This window comes from Micromys minutus (assembly GCF_963924665.1).
Source record: "Micromys minutus genome assembly, chromosome: 3".
NCBI classification, from domain to species: Eukaryota; Metazoa; Chordata; class Mammalia; order Rodentia; family Muridae; genus Micromys; species Micromys minutus.
The window spans coordinates 13,811,897-13,828,805 of record NC_137972.1 but is presented as its reverse complement, the minus strand read 5'-3'; the positions used below and the strand labels follow the sequence as shown (position 1 = coordinate 13,828,805).

The 16,909-nt window shown below is 47.1% G+C and overlaps 1 protein-coding gene across 1 annotated transcript; it reads left to right on the top strand.

Moving 5' to 3' along the window:
- Nucleotides 1–696: 696 nt before the first annotated feature.
- Nucleotides 697–13,252, top strand: BCL2L14 (BCL2 like 14; the record flags this gene model as incomplete). The annotated part of the gene is made up of 5 exons (XM_080914106.1): nt 697–1,120; nt 4,057–4,230; nt 6,942–7,012; nt 8,983–9,249; nt 13,214–13,252. 5 exons carry the CDS (start codon nt 697–699, stop codon nt 13,250–13,252), a joined length of 975 nt encoding a protein of 324 aa, XP_080770232.1.
- Between the last annotated feature and the right edge of the window lie 3,657 nt (nt 13,253–16,909).

Sequence of the window (16,909 nt, the reverse complement as noted above, 5' to 3'; positions counted from 1 at the left end):
AAACATGTGTGTGTAAACGTGTGTGTGTGTGTGTGTGTGTGTGTGTGTGTGTGTGTGTGTGTGTGTGTGTGTCTGGCTACAGCTGCCTTTTCATTTCCTTTCCCTGAATGATTCTGATGAGTTTGGGGCCAGCCTGGGCTACATGATACAAGCCATTGCCACCCAATACCTGTGTCATACCATTCTCAGCAAACTTCAAGCATGTCTCCATAAGTCTGCTCTCTGCCCATGCAGTTTTATGGTTTGTTTGGTTGTTGGTTCGGTTTTTGGATTTTGGCTTTTGTTTGTTTGACTGAGTTTTGTTTTCCCAAGACCAAGTTTCTCTGTGTAGTCTTGGCTACCGTAGAACTAGCTCTACGTAGACCAGAACTCAGAGATCTGCCTGCCTCTGCCTCTCGCCCATGAACTTTTAAAGGAAAATGCACACCCCCTGTCTTTCTGTTGCTTTCATTTGCTCCTCCATCTGAAGCGGCCTTGTCCCTGCTTCCCCACACCCAGCCATATTCCTGTCCCATCATTTACCTGGCATTGTTTACCCGTCCGTCTCTTCCTGTCCCAGTAACACAGGACTTTCCTAGCAACGTGAGATCAGAACCAACAATGCTTTCTCAGTCTGTTCCGTGCTTTCTCTTAACCTGCAAAGCAAATGCCCCAACACGTAGAGCACCTTTGCCCTTTTGCCATTCCAGACCCAACATGTGCAGCACCAGTGTGTATGACCTGGAAGACATCCCCCTGGAGGATGATGACCCAAACAGCATAGAGTTCAAAATCCTGGCCTTCTATGCCAGACACCATGTCTTCAAGAGCACCCCGGCTGCCTTCTCCCCCAAGCTCTCCAGAACAAGAAGTTTGTCCCAGAAAGCACTGGGGACTTGGTCAACTGATTCCTGGACGCAGGTATCGTTGCCTTGTAGAAGTTCCCCCTCCAGCGAAAAGCACATAAGCTTGGGCAAGAAGAAGTCCTCTTGGAGAACACTCTTCAGAGTCACGGAAAAGGATGAAGGTCCGCTGAGCTCCCCAAATGAGTTCCATTTCCAGGGCCCCATCCAGGTAGAGCGGCAGGGTGGCTTCCACAACCAGCACTGGGCCAGGTCCCTGTCCAGTGTGGAGAATGAAGGTAGGCTTGTGGAGGGCTCTTGCTAGCACCCTGCTCCTTTGTGTGTGCTGAGTGGTTATCCTCCTCCTACCTGATGAGGATGGAGATCTGGGCTTTCCACGTCATTAATCTTCCACCATAACCACCCACTTTCCCCCAAGAAAGGAGGATGGTGGGAGCGAATGGTGGCAGCCGAGGTTTTCTGGCTCTGTGATGGTAAATAAGCTTGCTTCAAGAGAGAAGCAGAAAAGAAGGCAGGACTTTCAAGGGGTCTGTGGCCAGCCTTGGCTATATAGTGAGATGAATGCCAACCTGGGTTACGTGAGACCCTGTCTTCAACAGCAAATGAACAAACAAAGGAAAAAGGGATAAAGAGAAAGGAAGGGAGGGGAAAAGGAAAGAGGGGGGAGTGGGAAGGGTCATGAGAGGAGTGACTGGGATAAAGAGGAAAAGAAGGGGAAGCGAGGGGAGGGGAGGAAAGAAAGGCAGTCAGGTCAAGAGATATAAGCAAGCAGGTTTTCAGCTGAACACACTGGCTCATACCTGCAGTCCTCAGCATTCAGAAAGAAAAGTGTGGCCAGTTCTGGGCTAGCCTGGGGTACATAGCAAGTTGGAGGCCAGCTCCAACTGTAAGACTGTCTTGAAAAACAAAAAGAAACAAAATACTTTTCAAAGTGTAAACCACCAGTCTGGAGAGATGGCTCAGCAGTTAAGAGCCCTTCCAGAGGTCCTGAGTTCAAATCCCAACAACCATGTGCTAGCTCGCAGAGTCTATAATTGTAGTCCCATGGGATCCAATGCTCTCTTCTGGTGTGCATGTACACAAAACACCCATATATAAAATAATAAATTAAATCTTTTAAAACAGGAAGATTTTCAAAAAAATGTAAACCATTCTTTTAAAAAGAACTCATAAAATGTCTTTTCTTGTTAGAAAAAAAAAAACAATTGTATTAAACAAGATACTATCACTGAGGGCTTTACCTCCACCTACAGACCTCAGCAGAAGCCTCTCCCCTCATCCCACCCACTCCCACCCCAGCAAAGCCCCTTCCTGCCAGGTTTGGTGGGCCTAGGAAGCGTGACCATAATTAGTCAACAGATGGCAGTAACTGCTCAGTTTTAAAGTGTCATTCTGAGTTGGAGTCAGTCCTGCCTGCGGAGGGCTCCAAACTAGTCGGTGACCAAGGGAACTTCTTCAGTTAGATGGTGAGGATGCAGGCTCCGGAGAATATGCAGAACCCATCACTCAGAGGCAGTGAGTCTTGGTGGGGGGCCAACTGCTTCAGGACACACTGTCTGGACCACACAGAGACCATCTTCCCAGAATTGTTTAACTCAGAGCAAATCAAGGTGTCTGCTCCCTAAACGCAAGGGTGGCTGAGGCTAAGCGGCATGCCCTCCTCTCCTGCCCCATGCTTCCCACACCTGGCTTTGGGGGTTCACTGTGGCCTGCACAGGAAGACCGGAAGTTTCCATAGCCTTCCATCCCTGTTTCCTAGAGTAAATGACACAAAGGAAGTATCACTTGGCTTTCCCACCCAAATTTTCAAAAGAACCCACTCACATCCTCTCTCCTTTATAAAAAGAAATAATAACTTTCAGGTGAGATTAAGAATAAAATTAAATTCACTGGGAGAGTGGGCTTATTGGCTTCAAATATATCTAAGGCTGAATAACCATATATTACAATGTGCATAACCATAATGCATAGGGTTTTAAAAAATAATTATTTTATGTATATGAGGAAATGTTGCTGTCTTCAGACACACCAGAAGAGGGCATCAGATCCCATTACAGGTGGTTGTGAGCCACCATGTGGTTGATGGGAGTTGAACCCAGGACCTCTGGAAGAGCAGTCAGTGCTCTTAACTGCTGAGTCATCTCTCCAGCCTTCATAGTACATAGTTTTATGTATATTTGATTATCTGTTGCATGTTCTGAAGAGCATAGTCTACGTGGCTATGGGGATTCTAGACATCATATCTCTATTTCAAGCAGGAAGATAAGAAAAAGGCAGAGATGGCTTTCTTTCTAGATTACTTGACTCTCTCTGTGTATATATTTGTGGGTTTATTTACTTACTTATTTGAGATAGTGCCTCGCTATGTAGCCCAGGCTGACCCCTACCTCTCGGCCCAACCCCTTCATTAATTATTGTGAATGAATGATCTTCCCCGAATACAGTATGATTAGTCTCAGCTGCTCCACTTGGCACTAATCGAAGACCCACCTCAAGTTCCTACAGTGAGCTCACTGGTAGGAAACCAATGACGGGGTTACTACCCAACAAGTCAGGATGTATCTCTGCTTCATTCCACTTTCCCAAGCAGATACAAAGCCACACTGTCACTTCCTGGCTCACAAATGCATGAAGGATAAGCTGTAATTTATGCACTTACCCTTCTGAGGTATTTGTAGTCTGTGCTGGCCTCAAACTCATGACCTTGCAGCCCTGGCCTCCTGAAAGTGCTGAGGTGACAGATGTGGTTGTGTCTGTGTAACCTTGTTTACCCATAAGCATCACTCGGACGGTTTCTATTCAACTTAAAGGGGAAATGTGTGGAAAAAGCAAGGAGTTTCAGACTACTGAACACTTTCCTGGGAACTGAAAGGCCTCCCCTCCCATGTATAAAGGGTATCCCCAAGCATAACTACACTTAAAAATTAAGACACCATGAACATCCTTTCAAGCAATTCTAGCCCCAGGAACCCATTGGGTTCCTTCCTTTGCAAGAGAGAAAAGATGAGGGTGTGGAAGGGCAGCTATATTCTTCCCCCTCATCCAAGCCTGTTGGGGACTTTCTAGTCCCTTCTGAAGAATGTCCTGCCTCAAACACAAACTCCTGGACATAGTCCTCTTATCCGAGGCTAGCCTCTTCATCATAGGCAACTGGAAGTCCATGCTGCAGCCCCAGTCCCGGGGATGCCCTCTGAGCAGTGCTTTCTCATTTCAGCGGTGGATTCCAAAGTTGCTTGTATCGCTAACAGAGTGGCTGAAATCGTTTACTCCTGGCCACCGCCCGATGACAGCCACAGCCAGGGAGGAGGCAAGTTCAAAGAGAGTGTCTCAGAGACTCTGCACTACCAGTTACAAGGCATTTCGTCTAAAGCTTGCGACTCTAAGAAAGGTAAGCCTTCCTTGCTGAGTGTGTTGGGCTGAGTGTGTGCCAGACAGAAGTGTATGGGTACATTTGTGTGCACAGAGCTCGGGGCTCTGCAGATTGGGAATCTCAGCCCACTTCAAGGCAGCATGTCAGAGACTTTAAGCTCTAGCTTAAGACATCAGCCCACGACACGGGGATGCCATTAGCATATTGATCAACACAGGGATGTCATTAGCATGTTGACCAACACGTCAGATCACTGCTAAGTCCGGAGAAAAGTCTCCCATGGAGGGAGAGGAGGAAATGTCAGCTCTAATCATGTTAGCACATGGAGTGAGAGCAACAACCAACCCAGGACTTCCGAGGAACACCCAGCACTGTCAGACACCCAGGGTGCTACTAATTTTTCTTGCCATTGTGAGAAAAATGGCCTACCAGAGTAATTTAAGGAGGAAAAATAAATGTATTTTGGCTTACGGATTTCCGAGTTGCATTCATGGTTGTGGGTCACACACATTTAGGAGGAAGAACATGGCTTCAGAGAACAGCTGTTGGCTGTTTCATTCTATAGCCAACCGGGAAGCACAGAAAGCAGGAAGTGGCCAGTCAGAGTACACCTCCACAGTGTCCCTCTTCCGCCAGCCAGGCCCCACCTCCTAAACCTTCACAACCTTCCCAACTAGTGACAATAGTTGAGGACCAGCATTCAAAGCAGGAACCTGTGGACAACAATTCATATTTGCTTCAGCAACCCCTGGTCTGAGTCAGAAGGTGCTGAAAAAACTGAGAATTGGGGACCAGATCAGACTGGTCACTGCCTACAGTGTAGCAATGGCTAAGTCTACACAGAATCTGCAAGCCTTATGGACAAGCTGGGATCAGAGGGACGAATTGAAGGGAGCCGGTTTTACGTTCCTTCATTATTGACCTTCATCTCAGTTCTCTCTCTTCAGCCCCTAGAAGTGGGGGAGGGTGTGTGACAATGGTGACAAAGGGGCTCCAGGATCTATGGCATGTTGAAGGACAGAGCAGAGCCCTCTCCATGATATGTAGCTCAGACCCTGAGGCAGGGCATGGATTTTTTCCCCCACTGTCTGCTGTATATCTGAAACCAAAAAAATGCCACAGGGGCTTTTAGTGGGGAGCTATGCTAACAAGAAGGAGCTGAGGCTTTACTGCCATCCCAAGTGTGCCTGGGAGGCAGAAACTGATCCTCAGGCAAGTAAAGCTAGGGCAGTGTTCCCAGTGAGCAGGAGGAATCCAGACTCCAGGATCGCACCTTTCCCAGAGAGACAGAAGCAAGACAGGGCCAAGGAGATTTACAGGTCTGTTTTCGCTCAGGGTTGTGAGCCAGGTTATCACTCCCCTCTCATCCTCCCTGCAACTTCTCAGGCTGGGCTACATTAATGAATTCCCTGGCCTCTCCTCTAGCCAGGGCAGACCTGTGGGTCCCATAGCTTCAAGAGACTGGGCCGAAAGTCAGAAACTTGATTCCCTCAGTAACTGGCCATTCTGTTTGGGCTCTGTTCTGTAGTGACAATTGTTTTTCACCGTTACGTTTACTGAGTACCATGCTGTGACAGGAAAGCCCTCATAGCCCATGCCAACAGCAGATATGTTTAAATCCAACTGCCATTTCAGTCTGGGGACCTCGGGAATGTGTTTATCCCCTTCCCACAGATCCCACCTTGTAGAGACCTGGGGTAACAGTATAAATTTTAGTCACATAGAAGCCAACCACGTTTAAAAGTAATGTAAACAAGGGAAGTAAACTACAAGGGAGGATAAAATGAGATTAAGGAGGACTTTAGTTCCCAAGAACATTTTACTCCGAGCTTGGGCTCTAAATTTGGCTCCACCCTCTCCGACAATGGTAGGATTATAATCCTATGTGGAATTTATGGGTCTGGGAAGTTGGTTCATCTGGGTAAGGGGTTCTCTGTGCCCAGAGCCTGAGTTCCAAAGCCCAGCTCCCATATGAAGCTGTGCACAGGGGTATATACATGTGTGTTCAGCCATCCAGCTCAGTACCAGTTCCTGTCTCAAAAAAGAAGGTAGAAAATGATGGGGGAGGACTTCCAATGTTAACACATATTCATGGAAGCAGACACACACGGACTCGCATGCACGCTCGCGTACACACACACAAGAAAACACACACACACACACACATGCATGAACTCACACACAAACACATGCACGTACACACACACACACACACACACACACACACACACACACACACACACACGGGACTTATATTTCACATAAGTACCATCTGCTGAGGAATAGCCCGAAAACAGGAAGGAGGGTTGGGGATGTGGCTCAGAGGTGGAACATCGGCCTAGAAAGCAGGAAGCCCTAGTTTTGACCCCCACCAGATGGGGTGGGAATGGGCTGTAGTTATACATTAGTGGGAAAATAAACTTTAAGTGCAAATAAGAGAGAAATGTCTCCTCGAATCTTCGTGGATGGGATTATGTGTCATGGAATTGATGTCTTCAACAGCAATCATACAGTAAATACAGTGCTAAGTTTCTCAGGGGAGGGAAAGATGGGCCGAGTAGAGAAAGCAAGGGATAGGACTGGAGAAGTCATGGACGGTGAGATTTCCCAACTAAGGACTTGAATGCTTGCTTCTCTCTTCGTCCCCAACCAAGACACGAGCATTGCCACTAGAAAGAGACCTTCATTAATTTGAGAGAAATAACTGGAATTTCTGTCGTCCCCAACAGATGGAGAAGACCAAAAAATATGCAGGATTGTTGAGCTGCTGAAATACTCCGGGGATCAGTTGGAGAGAGAGGTACGGAGCTCCCTGTCCGCGCCTACGCACTAAGGCAGGACAACGGAATTGTGAGCCAGGCTCTAACTTCTCCAGAATCCTGGCTTCTACTTAGTCCTAAGTTTTATTTCCCTTGGAGTCCAAACCTTCATGCTGGCTGCATCTCAAAAATGAATCGCTTTGGAAAACATCAGTAAATCTTCTGGAGCCTCCTTGGAATTTCTGGAAACTAGAAATGCAACCATGTTGTTGTAAGAAAAGACGTCGGAAAATGAGAGTTTGCTACAGCAGTTTGTCAGCCTCTTTCCCTACGTGACTGAGTCTCAGGGGATTCGGGATGTTTGCGATTGCCCAGAAGTCTGAATGTGTGTCTCATGGTTGCTCAAAGGCTGGGACCCTCTCGGAAATCCTCCCAGACAGTTGCTAGACTGTGCCTGCTTAAAGTCTCTTAGCAGTTCACCTAGGGAGGCAGTCTAGTTCAACTTAGGGAACCCATAGAGGTGGAGAAGTTGAGGCCCACCCTTTTTGTTATAGAGACAGCTGTCCTTGGGTGACACTGAAGAGCAAACTCACAGCGTGCTCAGGAGACATCTTCTGTGTCTTGTGCCCATAGATAATCACGTATCTCTCAGGTCTGTTGATCAGGATCAAGCTTATAGATTTTTCCTTTGTGGTCAAGACCTGTTGGGAGGAGGTCAGGTCCAGAGACAGTGGGTGTGGGCTTTTGCCGAAGGGAAAAGCAGAAATAAGTGGCAGCCTCAGCATGATCCCAGCTCTTCTCCCAACAGCCTTGACAGACATGTGCCCAGATCATGCTAAAGGGAGAGAGGGGGCCTAGGGAAGGTGTGGAGTGAAAACCGAAGGTATTGGGTTAAAGAGCAGAGAGCAGAGAGTGAGCTTTGGTATCACTGGCAGGGGTAGGGTGGGCCTCAGAGGGAGGAGGAGTCTGAGAGCATCCTAGACACAGAATTCAAGCAGCCTTGCACAGCCCCTTAGCATAAGCCTCAACTCTCTGGGACTCGTGGTCACCCACCAGGTCAAGGATTTACCTTGTGAAGAAATGGCTTCATCTGTAGAATATCAACAACCAGTGGGGAAAAAAAATTTAATGTGGCATGGTGGCACACTTCTATAATCCCACACTTGGGAGTTCAAGCTAGCCTGAGCCACAGAGTGAGCCTTTCTCCTTGTGTCAAAAAACAAAAGCTAACCAAGAGAAGCATAGCAATCCAAAGGAAGTGAACAGGGGGGACAGAGGTGGGGGTGAAATCAACTGGGTGGACTAATGGGAAAGGAATCTGGATTTTTTTTTTTTTGTACATTTATTTATTTCATGTGGAGGCGAGTTGGAATGTACATGTGCCCACCATGAGACACACATAGAGATCAGAGGGCCTGCAGGAGTCTGTTCTCCTTCTACCATGGATCCTGAGGGTCTTACTCAGGCTTGGCAGCAAGTACCCACTGAGCCATTTCACCACCCCTCCGCTGTTTTTAAGGAAGTGAGGAGTTTCCCCTAGCTCCACTGTGCCCCCAGCTCTACTCCACCTTGTCTAACACTGTGCTATCCTTATTCTAGTTTAGAGGGGAAATCAGTAGATATGATAAATGAGGTTGCAGAGAGGATAAGGCAGAAGGAACATCCTGAGACGTTCCTAAGACCCCATCCATCTCCCTGCCTCTTGAAAAGCGCACGGCATTATTTTGCCATTCTCACTAGACTTCGGGCCCCATGGTAATGGCTTGAGTCTTAATCAGCCAGGACACCTGCCCATCTTTGGTGCTTGGCAAGTACCTGAGTATTAACTAGAATTTTCAGTTTTGTCATTATTTGTATCGGTGGGAGGGATTAACAGAGCAGGTTCGAGGCTCTACTTGGCTCTGTGGGAGGTGGTAACAGGTTTACACTGCAGTCCAAGGTCCTTCTACTGGTGCTTTGGGGTGCAAGAATGGCCTTCCCCATGCCTGATTGCTTCTCCTCTTGTACACAGATAAAGAAGGACAAGGCTTTGATGAGCAGCTTCCAGGACGGGATGTCCTACTCAGTGTTCAGAACAATCACAGACCTGTTCCTGAGGGACGTGGACACCAGAGGAGAGTCAGAGGTCAAAGCTCAGGGCTTCAAGGCTGCCCTTGCAATAGATGCCATTGCCAAGCTCACGGCCATTGACAACCACCCAATGAATAGGATGCTGGGCTTTGGGACCAAGTACCTAAGAGAGTACTTCTCCCCCTGGGTCCAGCAGAACGGTGGATGGGTAAGTTCAAGCCACCAAGAAAATGAATCCTTTCAGCAAGGCACTGTGGTGCATGTGTGCACTTGGGAAGCCCAGGCAGGAGGAGTGTGAGTTTGGGAGCAGCCTGGACTATACAGTGAGACCTTAGCACACACACAGCTTCTCTACTAAGGGGTGGATGGTAAGATTTTGTAAGAGAGAGGGACCACATCTGTGAATCGGTTCTCAAGCGGCATGAGACAAGTCCCATCAATTGGAACATATTTTTAGCAACCGTCTTCTTTGTCCACAAATATTCACTAAGCTCCCAGAGTGTGTGTCGGGGAGGGGGCAAAGGGTCAGAGGAAGCAGGAAATGAGCTGGCGAGACAATATGTTCCAATGGACGCCATTTCTTTTCTCAGTCACTCTGCTTGTCAGATGAGGGCAGGGCACATGTAGTCACACTCCTTGATGCTACAGGACATAGGCTGATATTCCCTTAGGGATTACAGCATTCTGGCATTGCTGCTTAGACCTCAACAGGGACATAATGCCACAAACTGAAGAATGAACAACTGGACTTGCATTTATTTTTGATGAGCTGAGAGCAATCATAACAGCTTCCTTCCCTCTGTGCCTCAGCCTCAGCCCTTCCTCTATCCCTAATCTCTGTTCCCTGAGATCCCCCGCAAACTGCCATGTTCCAGACCAACATAAGGACTGACCAACTTGGAAAAGACGGTCTCTCCAGAGCTTTCATTCCCAAGTGGTCAAGGTTCGTCTTAGGAAGAAGGGCCCTCACTCATTACCCTTGGGCTTCTTTCATACTGTGTTCCAGGGGCCAGCAGAATTCTTGAGTTGACTTTGGGATTGGCCAGAATGTCCTTGGGAAGTGTGGCATACATTTCCCACTGAGCAGAAAAGTCTGCCCCTGTCCTCAATGGCACCCCACTTAGCCTTCTACCCCTTGCAGCTTCTCACTTTCACAGCAGGTTTGTGAACTGAGCCGTGTGCTAACCACCCCCAACTTTAAGCTGTCTGACTAATTCTGAAAGGATTAGATTCCCTCAATAGTATTTCATTTCCCTCTTCTTCTTCTCAAAAGACCACTGAGTCCCTCTGCTGCCTTCCTTTCCTGACCACTGTGAGGGGGTGGGGTACGGGAAGATGAAGGATCAGGGATGCAGTTCAGTGATACCTATGTTTTTGGCATGTCTGAGGCCCTGGGTTCGATCTCCAGTAAGAGAAGGGGAAGGAGGGAGGGAGGGGAGGGGAGAGGAGGAAAAATAAGAGGAGGAAGAGGAAACAAGGGTGTGGATTGGAAAGGGAAACAGACAGGAAGAGAGAAAGAAAGAGAAGGGAGAGGGAGGGAGTGGGAGAGGGAGGAAGGAAGGAAGGAAGGAAGGAAAGAAAGAAGGAAGGGGAGGGGAGGGATGGAGGGAGAGAAGGAAGAGAACAAAATGAACTCAGACTGATAAAAAGTGCAAAGTTGTAGAGGCAGGCACACAAAGGAGGCCTATTTTTACAAGTCATATATTGAAAGAAATGATTCACACATACAATTGCACACTAAAAAAAAAAGATGAGCAATTTAATTTCTTTTAATGGTCAATAGATTTGTACACTGTTCCTCTCAGGAGACTGTAGAAATAGTCAACAAGCAGGAGAGAAGATAACTCGCATGCTCCTTTCAATAGTGGGAAGATGTAAGACAAAAAGCTGAAGCACTCTACCCTCTGGGATGCTTGTGGTGAGGATTATCTGCGGGGTGTGGGAACTGGAATTCCCCTCATCGCCAGCCCCTTGGGGAAACCATCTGGCAGTTAGCAAATTGTTAAGTGGAGTCACCAAGAGCCGGGTGTATAGCCCAGTGTTGGGATACATATTTAGCAGGCCAAGGCAGTGAGTGAGTTTGATCACCAGCACCACATAAAAAAAAAAAAAAAAAAAAAAAAAAAAAAAAAAAAAAAAAAAAGTAAAATAAAGCTGCCATCTGCACACCTCTGAAACTGGAAACATCCAAAACACATGCATGAGTGTTCAAGGCAGTATTCGTCATTTGAAGTAGTTATGAAGCAGAAACAACGGTGGCGCTCAGCCATTAATAATACAGTTAACAAAAGGGAGCGCAGTGTATAGGACAAGCCATAGGAGGAAACAGAGCCCCTGAACCTTAGGAAACCTTACTCTAGGCTGGAGCAATGGCTCAGGGGTTAGGAGCATTTGCTGCCTTTTCAGAGGATCCAAGTTTGATCCTCAACATCCACGTTGGGCAGCTCATGACTTCCTGTAACGCCAAACCCCAGGGTTCCAATGCCTTCTGGCCTCTGTGGGCCCCCACACTTATGAGCCCACACTCACGATATACATGCATATACATGATTGGAAAATAAAAGTAAAACTGAAAAAAAAAAAAAAAAAAAAAAAGAACCATGATGCTAAGAAGCCAGACGAGAATGACCCTTGTTATGTGGTTCTAGTCACATAAAATGTCCAAAATAAGGACATTTGTGGGAACAGAAAGCCAACAATGAGGGACCGGGGCTGGTCACTAACAGGCATAGGGTTTCTTTTAGGAATGGAGAAAGGGTTCTCAGGTCAGGGGTGATGGTTGTATAGTTCTGAAGAGTAAGAGCCATTAAGCTATGCACTTTAGCAGGGAGAGTTTTATGGTATATTTATATTTTTGGTAAGTAAGTTTTTAAAAATGGCTCCACTTCCAGTAATCAGACAGAAGAAGAAGGAGAAGTGAAGCCAACTATTTTAACTATTAAACTTGGCTGCCAGCTAGAGAGGAGTCAGAGGAAGCAGATGAGTCCTTCCCGAGGAATGTGGAGGGGGCTTTTCAAAGATTAGAAATTCATGCAGCTGCTGAAGGGTGTGTATGTGTTTGTGTCTGTATGTATGTGTGTGTGTGTTTGTGTGTGTGTCTGTGTATGTGTGTGTATGTGATTTTGTTATGTGTCTGTGTTTGTTTGTTTCCACATTGCAGGCTTGCTGGGTTGGCAATTAACCTTCCCCACTCAATTTCAGTTTGCCTAGGACAGTATGAGCAATGTGTGTCTCAGTCAGGGTTTCAATTCCTGCACAAAACATCATGACCAAGAAGCAGGTTGAGGAGCAAAGGGTTTATTCAGCTCATACTTCCAGATTATGTTCCTCACCCAAGGAAGTCAGGACTGGAACTCAAGCAGATCAGGAAGCAGGAGGGATGAGGCCATGGAGGGATGTTACTGGTTTGCTGAGCCTGATTTCTTATTAGAAACCAATACTATCAGCCCAGGGATGGCACCACCCACAGTGGGTCCTCCTCCACCCCCCATCAGTAGTTGAGAAAATGCCTTACAGCTGAATTTCAAGGAGGCATTTCCTCAAGGGAGGCTCCTTTCTCTATGATAACTCCAGCTTTTATCAAGTTGACACAAAACCAGCCAGTACAAGGTCCTCACTGGTCCTGTCACTTTACATACACCAAGGACGCTGAGCCAGTACCTGTACAGCAGGGGCTTGATCAGTCACAGAAGGAGAGGCCACGCCGACTCCAGATCCTGCCGCATGAGCTACTTTTCTCAGAGCCAGGCAGGAAGTGACCTAAGAGGGGAAGGGTTATTTTGTCTCATGGTCTCAGACAGAGCCCTGGAGGGGAAGGCAGCTCCTCGATGGTAGGAGTGTGCACCTTTGTTGCTGAGTGAGGTGTGTGTTCACACGGCCACGTGAACACACACCTGTGGCCTTGGTCTTCCACAAAACAAGTTTCCAACCTCGGTCACAATCACACTTCTTTACTTACCTTTGGGAATCTCAAAGGGGGTCTTTGCACATTTTATACATCCGTCTGCTAGCCCGGGATGTGTACAGAGGGCCTGAGGCATGCTTGCTGTGCAGACACCCCAAGGACACCGAGCCACCTTTCCACATGCTCCCCAACCCCAGTCCGTGTTCTCACCTCAGCAGTGAATTGAACTTGGAACTTTAAGGATTTTTCTTTCCCTTCCCCCCTCTAGGAAAAAATTCTGGGGCTACCACATGAAGAAGTAGACTGAAATAGCCCAAGACCCGTCATCTGGGATGTTCCTTGTGTGACAGCAGTCCCGTGCCCGATGCTCTCCTCATAGACTTCAGGAGAAAACCACCACAGACACAGCAGATGGGACCTTGACTCCAGAGGCATCGGTCGGGGAGGCCTTGCTCTCTTCAGCTCACAGGACTCATTAGCATGGACTCCGCTGAGGGTATCCGAGTCCTCCGCTGAATGTGTGACTGAGTCCATAGGATAAGTGATCATTTTACTTGATGTAGAAACCATCCTGTTAGCTACCCTAGAAGAAGCGTTTGCCGTGTGTCTGGCGGTCTCAGGAGGTGAAGCGATAAAACCACGTGTGCTTACTTTTTAGTCTCTGGCACTATTTGTTCCTGACAACATATCTGGGGTACCCTGACAAATGCCTAGTGTCCAGCTTACCTTCAGGAGAATGACCCTATTCATGTCAGAGAGGAAACCTGAGCTCACTGCTATGTCCGGCTGGGTTAAGTCTTGCTGACCCCATTCTCTCAGAATATACCATGGTACTTTTGACGAACTCCATTTGGTACAAAACCATCTTCCCAATACCTTCCTGTTTCTTTGTGTGACATACATGCACCCCACCACGTCAATGGAATGGAAAGTGAGGGCACGTAGGTACCACAAGAACATACAGAGGTCAAGGGTCAACCTCAGATGTGAGTCTTTATCTTCCTCTCTGTTTGAAGCAGGGTCTCTGTGCATTGTTTCTTACCCAGGCTAGATTGCTCACAAGCTTCTGGGACTCTCGGGTCTCCATGGCGCTAGGGTTACAGGTGTACATTGTGACATCCAGCATTTTAGGTCAGTGCTGTGGGTTCAAATACAGGCCTTCACAGTTTCGAGGCTAATACTTTATTTACCCACAGTGCTGACTCCCCAGCCTGAGCTCTGGGATATTAGAATCCCTGGGAAGTAGCCTAATGGTTGGTAATTAGAAAAATAATAAACTGAAAGATTGCTGTGAAAAGAGTTGCCTGTAACCCAAGCTTTCAGGAGGCTGACGTGGGACAGACGGCCGCAAGACTAGGCCAACCAGACATGCATAATGAGTTCAAGACTGTCTCGACACTTCCCTTCCAAAAATGTTTTCTATTAAAATAATAAGTTATCGCAGTAGGGCTTCCGTGAAGACCAAATGTGCTAACCTACACAGAGTGCTCAGACTAGTTCTTGGGACCTAATTAGTGTTAACCGACTGCACTGTTTCTGACTGTGAGCTTCCCACGGCTCAGCTCAAAGGGCCCCACTCTCTTGAGGCACTAACTAGTTGCAATAACTGATAGCATGGAGGAGGAGGGGGGAGAGGGGGAGGGGGAAAAGAAGGAAGAAGAAACCACTTAGGCAGACATGATAGTGCACATCTGAGTTTCCAACACTTAAGAGGCAGGAGGCACACTAAGGCAGGAGGATTGCGAATTCCAAGCTAATCTGGTACAGCTCCTGTCTCAAAAAAAAAAAAAAAAAAAAAAAAAAAAAAAAAAAGACACTTGGATTGCTGGCACTTAGAATGTAGCCTAAACAGATAGATCAACAAGGAAGGAGCCCGTCTGTTATCAAAGGCATCACAAACCTGCAAAGTTCAAGGAAAGAGTTCCTCCTTTGTTTTCTCCTCTGGGTCTCTAAGATGGAGACTTGGAAGGCCTCTCCCTGTTCTTTTATCCAGCCAAACGACTCTGTTTCCCGAATGTGTCATACATCTCTGCACCTTGGGTCTTGAACAACATCCTCTCTACTTGGAATGTGCTTGCCTGCCAGTCTCCTTTCTCCAGTTCTCCTAATCCAAATTTACTCTCTCATTTCCCCCGTGCGTCATTTACTGACTCTCCGTTGGCTGCCACGGGGCTGTATTTGGATGTCTTTTCTCGAGGGTGATCCAAAGCATTCCCCCTGCAGACACTGGATTTAGTGCGCTGCACCCTGTGAGCTGGCACGCGCAGCCTTTCTCCGTGGTCCGGGAGCTCTTCTGTACAGATGCAGTTTGACTTTGCACATCTGACAGCAGGCATCTTTTTGGCACATAGTTGCAAACCATACCCCAGCCCTTCTGCCACAGCTTGTAAATCAGCAGGACTGGAGTGTGGCCCAGGCTACACGGAGTCATAACAAACTCTGCAAGTGATTCCAGAATCACACGCAGCTTCCAGTTAGGATGCTGCGACGGTAACCAGATCTGATCTCCTGCTTGAGGCTTCGGTTTAATTGCAGACAAAATAAACGAAACAGGGATGGCAGGGAAGACCTGGACGCTGACAGACAAGAAGCTATGTGAGTCCAGGATTGCTTTAGAATGTGGGATGGAAAGCATTCTCTGGCTTTACCACCCAGGGGAACCACCCAGAGTCTCTGAGCAGGAGTCCAGGATGGTTGAGGGGGCTTCCGTGTACAGGGAACGTGGGGAGAATAGCATCCCAAGCTACAGACAGCCCTGAGTCTTTGGATGAGCACAGATTAACTTGTACTCAAGGCTTTAGATCCCAAGATCACTCAAGGCTCTAGACCCACCCCTGGAACTACTGAAAAGAGCACTCTCCGGAGCTCACGGGGCCACAAGGAACAGGTGAAACACTCAGAATTTCTCCTCAGGGAAACGCTTGCTGCACAATGCCCCATTGCCCATGTACTAGAGAGATGTGAGGGCACACACTGGTAATCTCACAGATGGAGAAGTAGAGACATGAAGGCAGTTTGCAGACCAGCCAGTCTGGCTGAGTAAGTAAACTCGGGGTAGGGAAAGACCCTATCTTGAAAAATTAGGTGGAAAATTACTGAGGGCACTTCAACATCCTTCACGGACACATGTACATACAAACAAGTGTACGCATGCACAGGTTCAAAGGCAAAAGAGAACATTTATTTGAATAAATAAAATCTGAATGCTTGGGCTGGGAAGATAACTTACTAAGTAAAAGTGTTTGGCATACAAGCGCGAGGAGCAGGGCTCAAGTCTCTAGAAGTTACATTAGCGTCTGGAATCCCTGTACTCCAATGGGGAGATAAAAGACAGGCTACAGACAATCTCCAGACCCCTTCAGGCCAGCAAGCCTGGTGTATGCAAAGGAAAAACAACTAAGAGACCGTATGACAAAAACCGTGCTTGATGCTAAAGGGAGAACAGTTTTGAGAATGCAACAGTTTTGTTACATGCAGGCAAAAATAAATAAATAAATTAATTAATTAAATTAAATATGCAAAGTCACACGGATGTTTGGTGATTTCAACTCTCTTTTTGGTAGCAGTAGACAGAAAATCCATCAGGATACACGAGTGATCCCACTGACTTTTAGAGAGCTAGACCCAACAATCAGCAGAGTACACGCTATCTTCAAGAGCTCCAGAAACACACAGTCAGCACCATAGTCTGGCCCATAAAACAAGTCTCAAAGATTTAAAACTTAAATCTGGCTTTTATGGAATTAAAATTTAAAATAACAAAACAATGGAAATCCCCCAAATATTTAGAAATTTGAGCATACTTTCGTGTGACTCATTACTCAAAGAATAAAGAATCGGAAAGTTATAAACTGAATAATGCAGGCAGCCAGGCATGCCAGTAAAGGCTTGATGATGTACTTTTAACCCAGCACTCAGGAGGCACACACAGGTAGATCTCTGAGTTCAAGATCAGCTTGACCTC